This window comes from Triticum dicoccoides, chromosome 5A (assembly GCF_002162155.2).
Source record: "Triticum dicoccoides isolate Atlit2015 ecotype Zavitan chromosome 5A, WEW_v2.0, whole genome shotgun sequence".
Lineage (NCBI taxonomy): Eukaryota > Viridiplantae > Streptophyta > Magnoliopsida > Poales > Poaceae > Triticum > Triticum dicoccoides.
Window position 1 is genome coordinate 331,834,204 of NC_041388.1, and position 17,877 is coordinate 331,852,080.

The 17,877-nt window shown below is 43.6% G+C and overlaps 1 protein-coding gene across 1 annotated transcript; it reads right to left on the reverse strand.

Annotated features, from left to right (window-relative positions):
- Nucleotides 1-559: 559 nt before the first annotated feature.
- Nucleotides 560-9,256, reverse strand: LOC119301318 (ABC transporter G family member 53-like). The gene is made up of 24 exons (XM_037578270.1): nucleotides 8,834-9,256; nucleotides 8,639-8,759; nucleotides 7,758-7,846; nucleotides 7,594-7,678; nucleotides 7,348-7,507; nucleotides 7,186-7,262; nucleotides 7,020-7,073; nucleotides 6,760-6,850; nucleotides 6,343-6,644; nucleotides 5,721-6,002; nucleotides 5,289-5,605; nucleotides 5,052-5,212; nucleotides 4,797-4,900; nucleotides 4,555-4,711; nucleotides 4,324-4,449; nucleotides 4,046-4,188; nucleotides 3,608-3,940; nucleotides 2,997-3,287; nucleotides 2,797-2,880; nucleotides 2,569-2,702; nucleotides 1,998-2,225; nucleotides 1,716-1,887; nucleotides 1,206-1,460; nucleotides 560-1,057 (listed from the first exon to the last, which is right to left on the reverse strand). The coding sequence occupies exons 1-24, from the start codon at nucleotides 9,154-9,156 to the stop codon at nucleotides 800-802; spliced, it is 4,347 nt and encodes a 1,448-aa protein (XP_037434167.1). The 5' UTR covers nucleotides 9,157-9,256; the 3' UTR covers nucleotides 560-799.
- Nucleotides 9,257-17,877: the final 8,621 nt, after the last annotated feature.

The window sequence follows — 17,877 nt, forward strand, 5'->3', positions numbered from 1 at the left end:
ATTTAAGGGCGAGCTCAAAAACGCCGGTACAGAATGGGCCGAGGTTTGAGGTGAGGCAGGGCCGGCCGCACTGCCAGGCACGATTACCATGGGCCAGGCTGGCCCGTTTGGCCAGCTCTTTCGAAGCCCGAGAAATCTCCTTCTCGGTTTCTGGAAAAAAAAAACCTTTTCTCGTGAGCATTCCGTCGAGCACCGCCGGGGCTCCATGGCGTCCGTCGATCGCCACTTCACGCTGGTGAGTAGCCCTTTCCACTATCTGCCCGTTCTGCTCTGTCTCATAGGTTTCGCCTCTTCGCGACGCCTTGCGCACTTTCTGCGCTGAGAAATAGTGGGCGCGACTTTGCCCTCCGCGTGGATCGAGTTCTTATAATAGTCCAATTGGTACTCGCATTTCGGTGCAATCAGTTATTCAGAAGGTTCATAAATTGAATTCGTGTATGGTTCCCCCCCCCCCCCACGATTCCTGACATCCTGTGCGAATTCCGGCATCCGCATCAGTTCGGTTGTGTAAATTTTGAGTGCAGCATGCCACCGTTTTGTTTTGTGAGAGCTCCAAATGTGTTAAGCAAATCGACGGTGTGGCAAATTACTTGATTTATACAACTTGCAAAACTGTACTCCTAGGGCACTGGGCACAATGTGCACTGTCACTATACATTCGATCTGGGCACTGTGCTCTCAAAATATATGCTATGCTACTATTCACATGTATCCAATACAATTACAAGGACGTAGTCTTATTGTACTATCTCTGCTTAGTGGGCTTTGGTCAAACTTGGATATGTTCTTCATTGATCACTCATCTCTTCTGGAAGTTGAATAGCTTGATTGAGAGCCCGAATAGGAAAGCAAAGAGAAGAGCGAATGAGACGACCACCACAGCGACCACCCACAGGAAGTCATGATGGTACCCAAAATAGCTTTCTACAAAATCGGATACCCGCACGCCATTATCAAACTTTTCGGTTACGTCTCCAAACTGTGAAGTGACCAGACCATTCAGTGTCCATGCAATAGGGCTGAGCCAGTAGTACCACCTCCACCATATCGGGATTCTCTGTAGAGGAAAGTAGCCAGTTCACATAATATTACTTTTTGCATAAGAGCTTGCATAGTATTAGGAAAAGAAGGAGCAAAATTTGGTTATTGGTTATAGAGGTGGAAGTATAGGAAGTTAAAACATTGAGAGCAAATAGTATACTTACAGTTCTTGGTGTAATAAATCCCGAGAAAAGGTTCCAAAGAGCATAGAATGCCGTGGAAGCAACAGAGGCAACGTTGTAGTTTGGGGTCAGGCCCACCGACATCATTCCGTAAAATGTGAAGTAAGCTAGAGTGAAGTACATGAAGAACAGGTACCAAAAGAATTTGACAGCTGTCCACTCGAACCCAATCATAGCATATACTAGCACACCATATATCAAGGACTGGACAAAGATGTATGGAAGTTCAATTGCAACCTGCAAAGGGAAGGATGTTAGGGCTCTTATTGTCTTACCGTTGCTTTCCACTTAGGGGATTTGTTTTAACTATCTGTACCATCTTTTCTGGCTGTAATTCAATATTATCTGAAACCTTTTATGAAGCCTCGTTTGCATCTGTTTATTATGCTCTACGTGAGAATGTGATGCCATCTGTTTGTTGAGCTCCCTAGTCTTGTTTTTACTTGGCATATAAAATAATTACAGACGAAAGTTAATGCAAAGTAAATTTACCTGTCCCAATGCATATGGCAAAGGTGAGTACATGTGAGCCGCTCTTTCCCTGTAAAAGACCGTGCGCTCAACAGCCACAACTGGCTGAACTGAGGCAGAGTTCTGCACCCCCATGAACAAAACTGAGGAATACATGGAACCCATGGCATTGAACAAGTCCTGTTGATTGTGTCTGCAAGAGTAAAATGTTTCTAGTGAATTTTGAAGGTAAGAACCATATGTAATCTCCTCAACAAATACCATGTATTATTTTGTACTTTCTTTTGTTACATATTATCTTACCTTTTTTTGCCAATGCCCCAGAACATTGTCCCAAACAACAGTGCAATAACTGTAGTATAGAAGTACTTGACAGCTGTGTATGGAGGGTTTCTCCAGTATGACAGGCTTTGCTTCCACAGGCAAGCAAAACACTGTGTGAGGAAAGTTTGTGAGTATTGGGTTGGAAAGGATAGGTCGCTTGAACCTTCAGGAGGTGTGCTTAGCTCCTTTATTAGATTTTTGTTCCTCCTGAAATGCAACAAAACCGACAATATTAGTGCACATTTAAGACACTATTCAGTTGCAGAAGATTAAACTGAATACTAGTATGATACTAGTGTTGTCATGCTTTTAAAATGGGCCATATATGATTTCAATGTTGTTTGTAATGCATATTTGTCCGAAAATATTCTGGTGTTTTGTAGTTTAGAGATCTCCCTCTTAAATACTAGTTTAAACTTTAAACATGCTGAAGAAAATATTGTTTTTTGCTCTTTGTTTCGAAATATAAGATTTCATAGCTTAAATCAATATTTTTCAGTCTTTCATTCATTAGTTATTAAATCATGAAGTAATGCAAACAGAAGCCTACCGATATAGATCAGAATTCTTGTATACTTGACTGAAGTTAATCCCAGTCATCTGTTCTTGTGTTGCACTAGTCACTTCCAGCATCCATGTTGAAGGATTGTAACCGTCTTTAATCTTTCTGACATCTTCAACAGCCTGTGTAGAACCAAAGGAAAACAATTCAGTAACATTTTTGTTCGGTGCGAGGCTGCATATATAAACATGCACTAATTTATGTTCTCTTCGTCACCTCAAAATATCTGATCAATTCACATGAGTGCCGGCCTAGTGGACCTACATAAATCTCTTCACCTCCTCGTTTCATCAGGAAGAGCTACAAAGACACACATGATCATCAGGTATTAAAAGCGTTGATAAACAGTATGAATTGCCCGTGTGTTGCTTTACTGTTTTTTTTTCTTTACTACATGTAGGCACTGCATTTATTACCTCATCAAAAGACTCAAATATGTCGATGCTTGGTTGATGAATGGTGCAAACAACTGTCCGTCCTGTATCTACAGTATTCCTTATTGCCCTCATGACAATGGCTGCTGCCCGTGCATCAAGTCCAGATGTTGGTTCGTCCATGAAAATGATGGAAGGGTTAGCAACCAGCTCCACTGCTATTGTTAGCCTTTTCCTTTGCTCAGTCGACAATCCACTCACACCAGGTAATCCAACCAATGCATCTCTTAAGGGGGAGAGTTCCACCAATTCCATGACCTCATCAATGAACATCTGCAGACCAGATTTCATGTGTTAGAGCAGTCAGCAGGTATTGTCTCCCTTGCCAAGATATGAGTAGTACATAAATGTGATCAACAGTCACGTCAAAATATCTGTCTGAATCATTTCGGTGAATTTGAATTCAACAGTTATCGATTTTATATTTTATATCGTACAACATTTGAGATCAGTTGCCAATTTGTTTTACGGAACACAATCAGTTGCAATATTAGTTTTCTCACTTAATCATGTTTCATACAATTTTATAGTAAATATATATACTCGTATACTATGAAAACATTCAAAAGAAAAACAAATTGTTCTTTGCAAACCTTTCTTGTTGAGGAATCGACATTGGCAGGTAGTCGGAGCCATGAAGAGAATGCAAGAGACTCATAGACGGTCACATTTGGTGAATGAATGTCGTTCTGCTCACAGTATCCCGATACACGAGCAAAAGTTTCTTGCTTCTTTGGATAACCAGAGATTGTAATGTTTCCCTCTATGTATCCACTGGTCTTCCGTCCAGCCAACACATCCATCAGTGTTGTCTTACCGGCACCACTGACACCCATAAGAGCTGTAAGCACTCCTGGCCTAAATGAACCACTGATACCCTTCAGTAGTTCCAACCGACTCTCTGCCACACCTTGTGCTTTAATTTCCTACATTTTTTGTTGGATAAAGGAGTTATGCATGATATTTTCACTCATTTATGTTCCATATATTGTACGTATCTGTACTTTATAGAATTTTCAAAAAGAAAATACCTGTGGCATGTCTACACTGTATTTTATATCATCGAATGTGATGGAGAGAGGCACAAAAGGGAGGACCATTCCTTTCTTGCCTGGACTAGAATTCACTGTTGCATGATTGGAAGTCGATTCATCATTGCTCCCATCCTCAGTATCTGGTAGACATATGCAAATGGTAATTTTAAATTATACCTCAACTATCAGGCTGGGAAGTCAAATTTATTGAGCTTTGCCACTTGGCCATTATGTTATATCTTTTTCAAATTGATGACTATGGAATCAGTAAGTACCTCTAGATGCTATTGTACTGTTGTTAACCCGTCCTCTCGATGATGCTTCTAAAACTTCACCAGTGAGATTAGCTTGTTTTATCTTCAATGTTTCTTCAGATACTGTTGGCTGGTTGCTGTCAAATGCTGCAGATAGGAGAATGTATGAGATTAGAATTTACAGCATTGTTTTTTGAAATTGCAAAATTAGCTACCTATTTGCATTCTAAATACAAGTTATTTCTGACTCACGGTCGAGGAATGTGAGGCAGACGGTATAGAGGATATTAAATAGTAGCACATATCCGAGCAAGGCACCAGCACCAATCCAGTACCACTTCGTATCAGGAAAGACCCCTCGAGATTTCAGAACTAGGTTTCCAAGTGGTTCCTTGAAACCGGGGATTGTCTGTAGTACAACAGTAACAATATGCTTTAGCCAGGCATATTCAGAAAGACGATTGTTTATCCTTTTTTCACAAAAGTCTATTTACCTTGTTCCAGCTGTGACCTAGGAACTCATTCACCGATAGTGCATTTTGTGCGTACATCAGGGGTGATATCCAGTACCCCCATATCCACCATTTCTTTACATTCTCTGTTAAATCAAAGGAATGTTTTAATCTATGATTCACAGATGCCACATCCAATGAGGAAAAGGTAACTGAACTCAGGAAATTTAGTCCAGGTGTTCTTAGGTGGACACTTCAAAATCAGTTTTGGACTTCAGCTTAGCTACTTTTGCATACCTCTTGCCAGGACGAATCCACCAGTGAGCATAAAAATTAGTATGCAGAAGGAACCGAGGGTGCTTGAAACAACCTGATGCCTTGCAAGACCAGCAATGAAGCGAAAGAGTCCAGATGATGCCTCGTTCATTAAAAAGAGCAGCAGGAACTGCCTAAACAATCTGTAGCATTGCATTGTTTTCATTAGCTTCTGCAATACATTAAAAAAGATAATGTATGTTAGAATTCCACCCTTACCTCTGTACGTTGGGATCAAATCCAATGCCATAGTATGTTATGCCGACCCAAATTGTTACATTGAGCAAGGAGAGAGGGGTCTTAATGAGCCATGACGGCAACGTGTATGTCCATGCTGGAAAGAAGAGAAGATTCCGTTGCTTGAAAAAAACAGGGAGCTTTGCAATAGTTAGACCTACTTCTGCTAAACCATTGAACATGATCATCAAAATCCCAAAGAAGAGAGCACCCATGTATATCCCTCCATCTGTCACCGAGTCATGATGCATATTGATGCGCAGAAAGACGGTCATTGCGATGATCGCCATGATTGTCAACTGAAGAATAAAGAGAAATAGTAAGAAAATTTATGTTATGTTCTTATCTAGGAATAACAACGAAATCAGTTAGTGTTGAACTTTTTTAATAGATTTTGCCTTTTAGAATCATCACCTGAGTTGCCTTGAATATATACACAAAGGAGTTTCTTTTCATGAGCAGCACCTCTCTGTTGATATTAGCTTTGAGTAGTTCCTTCATGCTGGCACCGTATTGTGATGTTTTCAGAGCTGCGGGATGACTTCCATTCTTGTCAAACGGCACTGCTAACTCACTCTTTATAGCTTGACCAACGTGGAAAGATTGAAATGCCTCCGCAAACTCCTTAACAGGAACATATCGGTATGTCTTATCACTGTTTATCCAGTATTGCCCTTGATCTTTTCTTGATGTAACCTATCAAATTTCCAGTTATAGTCAACCACACTTGAACATTGTAGCCAATTATGGTTCTGGTATTAATAAAATCTGAAGTTTTTTTTGGGGGGAAATCTCAACTTATGACAGAGTTTTCTACAACTATCGTTTTTTCAGCTTGCCATATTTTGCCCAAGACGCAAACTGTATCAAAAATTAAAATATGTCGCTCCATCTGTTCCACTTGTGAGCATACTCTGCCTTTATGAAATTCCCTACATATTTAACGTTTTGTATTTTGAAGGCATTTCAGACTAATGTGTTTTTAAAACAAATCCATAATTAGAGAAAGCTTCATACAAACGTTGATGACACTCACTTCTTGCAAGAAGTCGGCTACGCCTTTTCGCTCAGGACATTTGAATCCCATTGATTTAAAGAACTCGAGCACATGTTCTCGAGGGCCATTGTAGACAACCTGACCGTCTGAGAGGAGAATTATATCATCAAACAATTCATATGTCTCTGGTGCAGGTTGTAGCAAGGCAATGACTGCTGTTCCACCGATAATGTGGATTGTTTGTCGGATGGAGTTCACAATCTGGAAGGTTGTTGAGCTGTCAAGTCCAGTTGATATCTCATCCATGAAAAGGGCTCGTCCTGGTGTGACAAGCATCTCAGCTGCACAACCATGTCAGAGAATGGATGAGTTGGATTGTGTAGGAGTACGAAGTAATTTTGTTCCATAATAACACATAAGCATCTGGTAGGTTTCTTACTCATAGGCTATATTTACCTGTAGTTACTCTCTTTTTTTGCCCTCCTGATATGCCTCTCAACATATTATTGCCTACCAGTGTATCGGCACAGATATCCAACCCCAAGACCTTCCATAATAATAAAAAAAATCAAAGCATTAGTAATGTGGTCACTTTTTAATTTTCTAGAACTTTCTGTGAGCTTAAAGAAAGGAACTTGGTAGCATTCTTGTTATAACTATGTAATTCTATGTAAACTACAACTGAGCTATAAAACAAGTAGCTGATTTGCATGCACCTTCAGAATGTGATTTGTGACCACCTCGGCTTTCTGCTCTCCTGTCGCAGCAGCCTAGATAAGAAAAACCAAAGATTGATATGCATCAAACTTCCTATTGAAACGTCCTCAAGTCTCAACCACTGAATACGGTGAAGTGTGATTTAAAATGTAACGAGTGTAGTACCTTCAAGTAAATATCAATTTCTGGATCTGGTTTGATATTTTCTTCCTTTTCTCTCCTCGATAGCTCCATTAGCAGGTCTGATCATTTCGTACGAAATTCAGGTTACTCAATGCAATATGCTACCATGATGAGTTTTGAGGTCTACATTTTTCTTGTTCTTACTGAAACGGTGACCAATTCCTTGACATTTTGCAGAGAAGTTGACTGTCTCACGGACAGTCAGTTCCGCCATATGCAGATCATGTTGGCTAACATAGGCAGCCGATCTCCGTGGCACAAACTCATCCATGGTATGCCCATTGTAAATTATGTCCCCTGACATCTTTTGTGATTGCAATGTTTTCTCATGTTAGTAGTAGCAAGTTACCATGATGAAAAAGAGAACAACCAAAAGAAAAAACGATCCACCTTAAGACTCGAAGGCAGGGTTCCGGCCAAGGCCAGAAGCAGCGAGGTTTTTCCCGCGCCAGGGGGACCCAGAAGCAAGGTCATCCTGAAAATGGATGGGATAAGCCGATAAGGTACAATTAAATGGAGATGATTCGCTGAGTGAAAGCATGCCTAGAAATTACCTGTGAGGCTTGATGATTCCACTGACATTGTGAAGGATTGATATTTTCCGCTTCTTGTTTTGTGTTAGGTGGAGAGCATTTGCCAGGCCCTGTTTGAAGACGATCGCCACCATGTAAGTAAGTACGCATATTATGCAAGCACAAAAAATTAAGGTAAATGAATGCAATGGAGTCCTGCACGTTTGTAACTCCTAACACTGAAGCTGCTTAATAGACCAGTATGCTGGACTTGCAGTTATCCTAACGTTCGGAGCTTCAGTGAGCAAACTTGACTGTTTATCCGAGAGAGTTTGCTTACTGACTCCGCATAGAGAATAATTCTGTTTGTTTTCAAAATCTTTAGGATTAGTGTGTTAACATGGGATCAAAAGGTCGCGGCAGTTAGGCACGTCACTGCTTAACATGGCTTATGGATTTGTACAGCTCCTCTTATACTTCCGACTTTGTTTGCGTCTGCTTGGAACAAGAAATATTTGTGAGGAACGTGTGTCAGCTGTCAGTGCCATTGCAAAGATGAGTAAAATATCATCCAGTGGGAGGACGATGACATACGAGGCCTAGTGCCACTTGTCGTTGACACCTTGCGGTATTACCAGCTGAGTGACCTTTTTGGACTTTCGGTGGTAATATTGCTCTTGTTTAATTGACGCTTACCAGATTAGAAAGAGACGGGGAAGAGAAAATGGGTAGCCAAGTCTAGCGATCTTTATCGGAAACCAGTCAACATCAGTCTGTTGTGTTTTCTCTCCTAGCCACAGTTTTCACTGTTGGTCTTGCACTCAATCTATTTCTGTTAACCCTCACCGCAGGCTCAACAGTCAACGTGTAGAAAGAAAAATGAAGTGTAAGAGTACTTCCTTGTGGGAGTTCTTGTGACGTACCTCGAGTACATTGGCGTAGGTGTTGAGGATGGTGGGCAGGCCCCTGCTCCCCACGTACGCCTCCGCCTCCACGTTGAGGTTGTCGTACCTCACCTCGATCGTCGGCAGCTGGATCCCCACTCTGCATCATCAGCACGCGACCAATGTTAGGAGCTACCTTGGCCGTCGCCGGGAGCAGGAGGGGAGGAGGCGTACCGGTCGACGCGGTCCTTGAACTTGGAGAGGAAGCGCTCGTGGTCGTCGCCGACCCAGGCGATGCGCTGCAGCAGCGCGTGCTTCTCTTGCGCGCCCAGCTTGTCCACGTTCACCTCCTTGAGCTCCCCCTCCGGCATGGCCAGCACCGCCGTGCGCGCGCGGTCGTAGGTGGGCAGCTTCTCCAGCGCCGCCCATCGCAGCGCCTCCTCGTCGTCCTCGTCCCGCGACGACCGCGAGAACAGCTCCTCCCCGCCGCGCGACCACACCGAGCTCTCCCGCCGCAGGCTGCGCCCAAACGCGTGTATCTCGCCCGCGTCGTCCATCCTCTACCTATCCACCCCTCCCTCCCGCCGCCGACGGCTGCAACACGGCGGAGGAAAGAGGAAGCCGACAGGGGAGAGTGGGCCGCCGCAGCTGCTGTCCCCCTCTGTGCGTGCTTTGCTTTCTTCCTTGGCCGTTGGCCCTGCAGATGAGGAGATGCGGATGAGAAAGAGATTGGCACTTATATAGAGTGGTGGAGCCGAGGAAGGAGAAGCAGCTAACGTACCCCGTGACGTTGCGCGGTCTATATAGGGGTGGAGTCATATGTCACGAGTTCGCTTTGTGCGGGCCGCGAACTCGTGGACAACTTTTGCATCATCTGTGCTGGGTTCAATGTGGAGATAGATAGACTCCCGTGCTGCTACGAAAATAGCTGCCGCATGAATAAACCCTTCTAGAAACAAATTGAGCTGGATACTACGTACGTATGCATACACCCCCAAAATCAGCAAGCATGAAGGGGAGGAAGAACGGGTTGACATGAGAAACAAGCTGGCACAGCCGCCAAATCTTTGTAGAAAAACTTATAGTACTACGTGACGAGAGCATGGAATTCTGCATAGAATGTACTCACACGCCACGCTGACACATTTTGCACATGTATGATTGGTTGGTATATATGCGGTGCACGTGTTTTTTCTTTGTTTGTTGCTTGCTTCCTAGTACTCCCTCCGTCCGAAAATACTTGTCATCAAAATGGACAAAAAGGGATGTATCTCAAACTAAAATACATCTAGATACATCCTCTTTTATTTATTTTAATGACAAGTATTTCCGGACGGAGGGAGTATTATTTTTTTCATTTTTTGTGGGGGACATACAAAGTGGCACTGCTACACTATCGGGATAAAATCACCATCTGATAGTAGCAGATTTGATCTCAAAAAAGAAAATAATTGATAGCGATTATTGGAGGCTCTGCTTTGATCCGTGCTCTCCCCAGGCTGGAGGGGAGCGCTGTCCAATGCCATCCTACGTAGCATCATCGACTTCATTATTGGATCAAATAGTCCAATGTAGTACTACTACGTATGTATGCATATCTTTTCATGGCGGCTACTCTTTTTTTTTTGAGTTATATGGCGGCTACTCTTTTTTTTTTGGAGTTATATGGCGGCTACTCAGGCAGTGCCAAGAGGGCAGTTGGCCATGAACGAACATCACGTGAAAACGCCACGTGGTTTTGGGCTTTTGCATCAAAAGAAAGAGATACCACTACCAGTGCACTGTCAGAGTGCCAGTGGGGCACTTAAACTTTCTTTTCACAGCACTAAATGAGGCTTTGCTTTATACACGGCCGTCGTTTTCGCGCTTGACCCCGGCTGCGCGGTCCCGGGATTCTTGATCATCATCGGTCTCTTTTTTTCCATAGAATATACAAGCCGGGCGGACATGAGACATGACCCATCTCCATATGCATTATTGCTGCATATCTCCGTATGTACCCCTTGTACATTTTGGAAAATAGTGAAGCTCCAGTTAAAACATCTGGAACACGGTTACCAGATGTTCTGTTAAGACCTCTCGTAGTGAGGTATCACAATAAGTACTCGTTCCGTTTATTTTTAGTCCGCATATAAAATTTGCCTAATATCAAGCTTTATTAAGTTTGAACGACTTTATTGGCAAAAATATCAACATTCATGATGTAAAATCAATATATCATTGGACGCATCATGAAACTAATTTTCGTACTATATAACTTCAGTATTGGAGATGTTGGTAATTGCTTTCTATAAATTTAGTCAAAGTTTGTATAGTTCGACTTCAATCAAATCTTAATTATATAGGGAGCAAAAATAAATGAAGAGAGTATTATGCATGTCAACTCGACCATTTCGCTAAGATGACATGCAATTAAATAAAGAAAGAGAGAGTTTGGTTTTCATATAATATGATACCGTATTATAATAAAATAATATAGTACTATGTGTCATGTAAACCAACAAATGATGCAATCTAAAATACTACTAACTTAAAAAATATTAGCCTAAACATGTCTTATGTGCATGTGTATGTATGTATCCACTAACAAGTGATGCGCCGAAATCAATCATGTGACAAATCATAGGGAGTCGCCACGCTTGGCTGATGAGTTAAGAGCATCTCTAGCAGACCCCTTAAACCGCTGAACTGAAAATAAGGTTTTCAGTTCGCGGAAAACGTGTATTAAGCGTTGGTTTAAGCCATGGCCAAACAGACTCCTTAAACTTAAACTGTAAAACTGAATATTCGCATATATTTTTTCCCACGTCTTCTTCTTCCTCTCGCTTGTGTCCACGGTCAGTTAGTGGACAACCCCCACGAAGCGGCCAAATACGAAGCTGCCAGCATCCAACTAGCTTGAAGTCGCGGACGATCAAATATAGCGCACGAAGCCGAATCAATCCAGGAGTTAGCTAGGTCCGCCGAATCGATTGTTCGTCGATTCGAGCTCGCTCGCTCGCTAGCTAGCTCCTCCATCGGGTGCGGCGGTAAGGACGGGCGCGGTGGCCGGGGTGGACGGCCCCGGCGGACGGGAGCAATTCATGAAGGTTTTGATGGCAGTTAAATTCCCGCCAACAGTCTTTTGCGTATACACGACACCCTTGGGTTGTCTCCAAAATCCTTATTTTCACGGGTTTGATTGGGATGTTTTTCGCGCCCCTTAAAAAAATTTACGGGTCGGAGTCGTTACGGGTTTTATTCGGGTCATTTTTTTCGCCTAATACTGTAAACTGGCGGTTATTTTACAGTTTCGTGCATTTTAAGGGGTCTGCGAAAGATGCTCTAATCATCATAGCGAAGTTTGGATTGCAATTTTCATAAAACTAGATGGTATCTTGTGTCGTATGTGAGCGTCTATGTTTATATAGTATTTTTTTAAAAGAAGGATGGTATCCCGTGCATGGTAATTGGTTGCAATATATTTCAATGATATTTAGAAATAATTTTTTTGGATTAATAATATGGAAATGGAAACTGAAAATACATATCATTTGTTGTGTTCATTATTCTTGCAAAATATTAACTGAATATAAGTAGCATAATAAAATAAAAAAGCTAAGCATTTTGCCATGCATTGTTGCATGCTGAGGTATGCCTTTTCCTATACATGTTTATATATTGAAGCTTTTTTTTTGCAGGTGCTTATATATCAAAGTTGACATGATTGCATGTTGAAAGGAATATGAAAGTGTGGATCATCTATTTAGTTATACAAGATTTGCGGGATTAGATGACACATGCATGAAGCATGATATAAAAATACGGAAAGTGGAAAATGAAGCCGAAAAAGAGAAAAATGAATAAATAAATAAATAAATAAAGAGAAATCAGTGCTTTGTGCGCATCATTGTCATTGGATTTGTGGGGAGATATAACTATGCATGTCTGGCTGCTAACAACCTATGATTACCATATATTTATGTGGCCGAGTAAGGTCGACACACTTCCGTTACCTTTTTTTTTTTGGTTGCAAATCAAACACTTTCTTTACTTAATTGCACATCATATCGCGTAGCGAGCAACATACGCTAGTAGTGGCATGTTGCCATCATGCTGTTAAAGTGTTATACCCATCTTCGCATCTCCGTTTTTCAACCACCGTTGTGTTAGTAATATACTTGGGACCCAACAAAGCTTCTTATATATGTCCATCTCACCGATGTCCCTGTCTCGGACGCATCCAAAAAGCTCCCGAGTCATTGATGTGGAGTGTAGGTAATAAACAACGCCAATATACAGGTACAACCCGAGTGCCAAGTCCCTGAGAACGGGAACATTGGAAGACTTTATTTCAAATGATTCGAAAATGATATTTCTAAGTTTAATTTTTTCTTTTGAAAAAAATCTGTGAAAACTTGTACGTATTCACGACAAATCTGTAAAATTTAGTTCAAAAGTATTATGATTTGGTAGCTGCATAAAATCATGTATGAAAGTATATTGTTATGAAAATTTCCTTGAGCGTGCTATATATGTATTCGTGTATGTACAGCTTTTTTGGGTTTTTTCGCAACATGGAAATATGTTTTTTTTAAGTCCTCCGCGGTCACCGTCCTCAATTTGCACTTTCCGGGTACAACCACTGCGACATTTGGCCCGAACCGTGTGAGATGTAACAACCCAGGCTAATGACGCGCTGTACTTTCCCAGGCCAGGCTACTGTCTGATATTCAGGACACCAACCAAACAATGTATAGGCAGCTCTGAGGCAAGCACCAGGCCAGGCTGTTTCGCTCGAGGGCAGCAACCAAACAAGCCCGTAGTCATTGTACACGATCGTCTAAACATGCATGTATAATGTGTGGTACACAAAACTTGTTTAAATGTGACGCCACTGATTTGACCGTACCCTATCATATACGCAAATATGTACGATCAAAATCCAGGACTCACGGGAAGATATCACAACACAACTCTAGACACAAATTAAAATAATACAGGTTTTATATTACAAGCCAGAGACCTCGAGGGCTCGCATACACAAGAGTCAGCGAAAACAATAATATGTGAGTACAGACATAAGTTAAACAAGTTGCCATAAGATGGCTAGCACAAAGTGAGATACAGATCGAAAGAGGCGCATGCCTCTTGCCTGGGATCCTCCTAAACTACTCCTGGTCGTCGGCGGCGGCCTGCACGTAGTAGTATGCACCCTCGGTGTAGTAGGAGTAGTCTAAGGTGGCGTCTGACTCCCGGGCTCCAGCATCTGGTTGCGACAACTGAGAAGAACGGAAAGCGGGGAAAAGAGAGAAAATCAACCATGAGTACTCATCCAAAGTACTCGCAAGTAAGGATCTACACTAAATATGCATGTGTATCAGTGTAAAGGGGCAATATCGGTGGACTGAACTGCAGTATGCCAGACTAAGAGGGTGGGTAGCTAGTCATGTCGAAGACTGCGTTTCTGGCAGCCTCCATCTTGCAGCATGTAGAAGAGAGTAATGGTAAGTTCACCAAGTATCATCGCATAGCATAATCCTACCCGGTGATGCTCTTCTCGTCGCCATGTGAGAGAGCGATCACCGCGTTGTATCTGGCACTTGAAATGGTGTATTTATTAAGTATCTGGCTCTAGTTGTCATAAGGTCAAGGTACAACTCCGGGTCGTCCTTTTATCGAGGGACACGGCTATTCGAATAGATCAACTTCCCTGCAGGAGTGCACCACATAACCCAACACGCTCGATCCCTCTGGCCGGACACACTTTCCTGGGTCATGCCCGGCCTCGGAAGATCAACACATCGCAACCCTACCTAGGCACAACAGAGAGGTCAGCACACCGGTCTAAATCCTATGCGCGCAGGGGTCTGGGCCCATCGCCCATTGCACACCTGCACGTTGCGTACGCGGCCGGTGAGCAGACCTAGCAACCTCCATTACAAAGGAAGTTGTGTTACGCGGTCCCACCCGACACGCGCCGCTCAGTCGCTGACGTCAAGAAGCTTCGGCTGATACCACGACGTCGAGTGCCCATAACTGTTCCCGTGTAGTTGGTTAGTGCGTATAGGCCAGTGGCCAGACTCAGATCAAATACCAAAATCTCGTTAAGCGTGTTAATTGATGTAACCACAAATGTCGACCAGGGCCAGGCCCACCTCTCTCCTAGGTGGTCTCAACCTGCCCTGTCGCTCCGCCACAAAGTAACAGTTGGGGGCCGTCGAGAACCCAGGCCCACCACTACCGGGATGGAACCACTTGTCCTTTCAGCCTCCACACCGGAATCACTCGCGGGTACTCTACGAGCCGACCCGACTTTAGTCACCAAGTATCACATATTATGTATATAAGTATATACCCGTGATCACCTCCCGAGTGATCACGACCCGATAGTATAGCATGGCAGACGGACAAGAATGTAGGGCCACTGATGGAATACTAGCATCCTATACTAAACATTTAGGATTGCAGGTAAAGGTAACAACAGTAGTAGCAAAGGCAGGCTATGCATCAGGATAGGATTAACGAAAAGCAGTAACATGCTACACTACTCTAATGCAAGCAGTAGGGAGAAGAATAGGCGATATCTAGTGATCAAGGGGGGGGCTTGCCTGGTTGCTCTGGCAAGAAGGAGGGGTCGTCAACACCGTAGTCGAACTGGGGTCGCCGGCAGTCTCGGGGTCTACCGGAAAGAAGTAACGGAGGGGAAACACAATAAATAACAGAGCAATCAAAGCATTGTTGGAAATATGCCCTAGAGGCAATAATAAAAGCATTATTATTATATTTTCTTGTTCATTATAATTGTCTTTATTCATGCTATAATTGTGTTATCTGGAAATCGTAATACATGTGTGAATAATAGACACCAACATGTCCCTAGTAAGCCTCTAGTTGACTAGCTCGTTGATCAACAGATAGTCATGGTTTCCTGACTATGGACATTGGATGTCATTGATAACGAGATCACATCATTAGGAGAATGATGTGATGGACAAGACCCAATCCTAAACATAGCACAAGATCGTATAGTTCGTTTGCTAGAGTTTTCCAATGTCAAGTATCTTTTCCTTAGACCATGAGATCGTGTAACTCCCGGATACCATAGGAGTGCTTTGGGTGTACCAAACGTCACAACGTAACTGGGTGACTATAAAGGTATACTAAGGGTATCTCCGAAAGTGTCTGTTGGGTTGATACGGATCAAGACTGGGATTTGTCACTCCGTATGACGGAGAGGTATCACTGGGCCCACTCGGTAATGCATCATCATAATGAGCTCAAAGTGACCAAGTTTCTGGTCACGGGATCATGCATTACGGTACGAGTAAAGTGACTTACCGGTAACGAGATTGAACGAGGTATTGGGATACCGACGATCGAATCTCGGGCAAGTAACATACCGATTGACGAAGGGAATTGTATACGGGGTTGCTTGAATCCTCGACATCGTGGTTCATCCGATGAGATCATCGAGGAGCATGTGGGAGCCAACATGGGTATCAGATCCCGCTGTTGGTTATTGACCGGAGAGCGATCTCGGTCATGTCTACATGTCTCCCGAACCCGTAGGATCTACACACTTAAGGTTCGGTGACGCTAGGGTTGTAGGGATATGTATATGCAGTAACCCGAATGTTGTTCGGAGTCCCGGATGAGATCCCGGACGTCACGAGGAGTTCCGGAATGGTCCAGAGGTAAAGAATTATATATAGAAAGTGTTATTTCGGCCGTCGGGACAAGTTTCGGGGTCACCGGTATTGTACCGGGACCACCGGAAGGGTCCCGGGGGTCCACCAGGTGGGGCCACCTATCCCGGAGGGCCCCATGGGCTAAAGTGGGAAGGGATCCAGCCCAAAGTGGTCTGGGGTGCCACTTCCCCTAGGGCCCATGCGCCTAGGGTGGGGGAAACCCTAAAGGGGGGCGCCCCCTTGCTTGGGGGGCAAGCCCCCCACCCCTTGGCCGCTGCCCCCCTAGGAGATTGCATCTCCTAGGGCCGGCGCCCCCCTAGGCCCCCCTATATATAGTGGGGGGGATGGAGGACCTCTCACCTTTGCCTTTGGTGCCTCCCTCTCCCTCTCCAACACATCCACCTCCTCCATAGAGCTTGGCGAAGCCCTGCCGGAGTACTGCAGCTCCATCACCACCACGCCGTCGTGCTGCTGCTGGAGCCATCTTCCTCAACCTCTCCTTTCCCCCTTGCTGGATCAAGAAGGAGGAGACGTTATGCTGACCGTACGTGTGTTGAACGCGGAGGTGCCGTCCGTTCGGCGCTAGGATCTCCGATGATTTGGATCACATCGAGTACGACTTCCTCATCCCCGTTCTTTGAACGCTTCCGCGCGTGATCTACAAAGGTATGTAGATGCAATCCAATCACTCGTTGCTAGATGAACTCCTAGATGGATCTTGGTGAAACCGTAGGAAAATTTTTGTTTTCTGCAACGTTCCCCAACAGTGGTATCAGAGCTAGGTCTATGCGTAGTTCTCTTTGCACGAGTAGAACACAATTTGTTGTGGGCGTAGATGTTGTCAACTTTCTTGCCGCTACTAGTCTTATCTTGCTTCAGCAGTATTGTGGGATGAAGCGGCCCGGACCAACCTTACACGTACGCTTACGTGAGACCGGTTCCACCGACTAACATGCACAAGTTGCATAAGGTGGCTGGCGGGTGTCTGTCTCTCCCACTTTACTTGGAGCGGATTCGATGAAAAGGGTCCTTATGAAGGGTAAATAGAAGTTGACAAATCACGTTGTGGCTTTCACGTAGGTAAGAAAACGTTCTTGCTAGAACCCTATTGCAGCCACGTAAAAAACTTGCAACAACAATTAGAGGACGTCTAACTTGTTTTTGCAGCAAGTGTTTTGTGATGTGATATGGCCAAAGTTGTGATGAATGATGAATGATATATATGTGATGTATGAGATGTTCATGCTATTGTAATAGAAATCACGACTTGCATGTCGATGAGTATGACAACCGGCAGGAGCCATAGGAGTTGTCTTTATTTTTTGTATGACCTGCGTGTCATTGAGAAACGCCATGTAAATTACTTTACTTTATTGCTAAACGCGTTAGCCGTAGTAGTAGAAGTAATAGTTGGCGAGCAACTTCATGGAGACACGATGATGGAGATCATGATGATGGAGATCATGGTGTCATGCCGGTGACAAGATGATCATGGAGCCCCAAGATGGAGATCAAAGGAGCTATGTGATATTGGTCATATCATGTCACTATTATTATTTGATTGCATGTGATGTTTATCATGTTTCTGCATCTTGTTTACTTAGAACG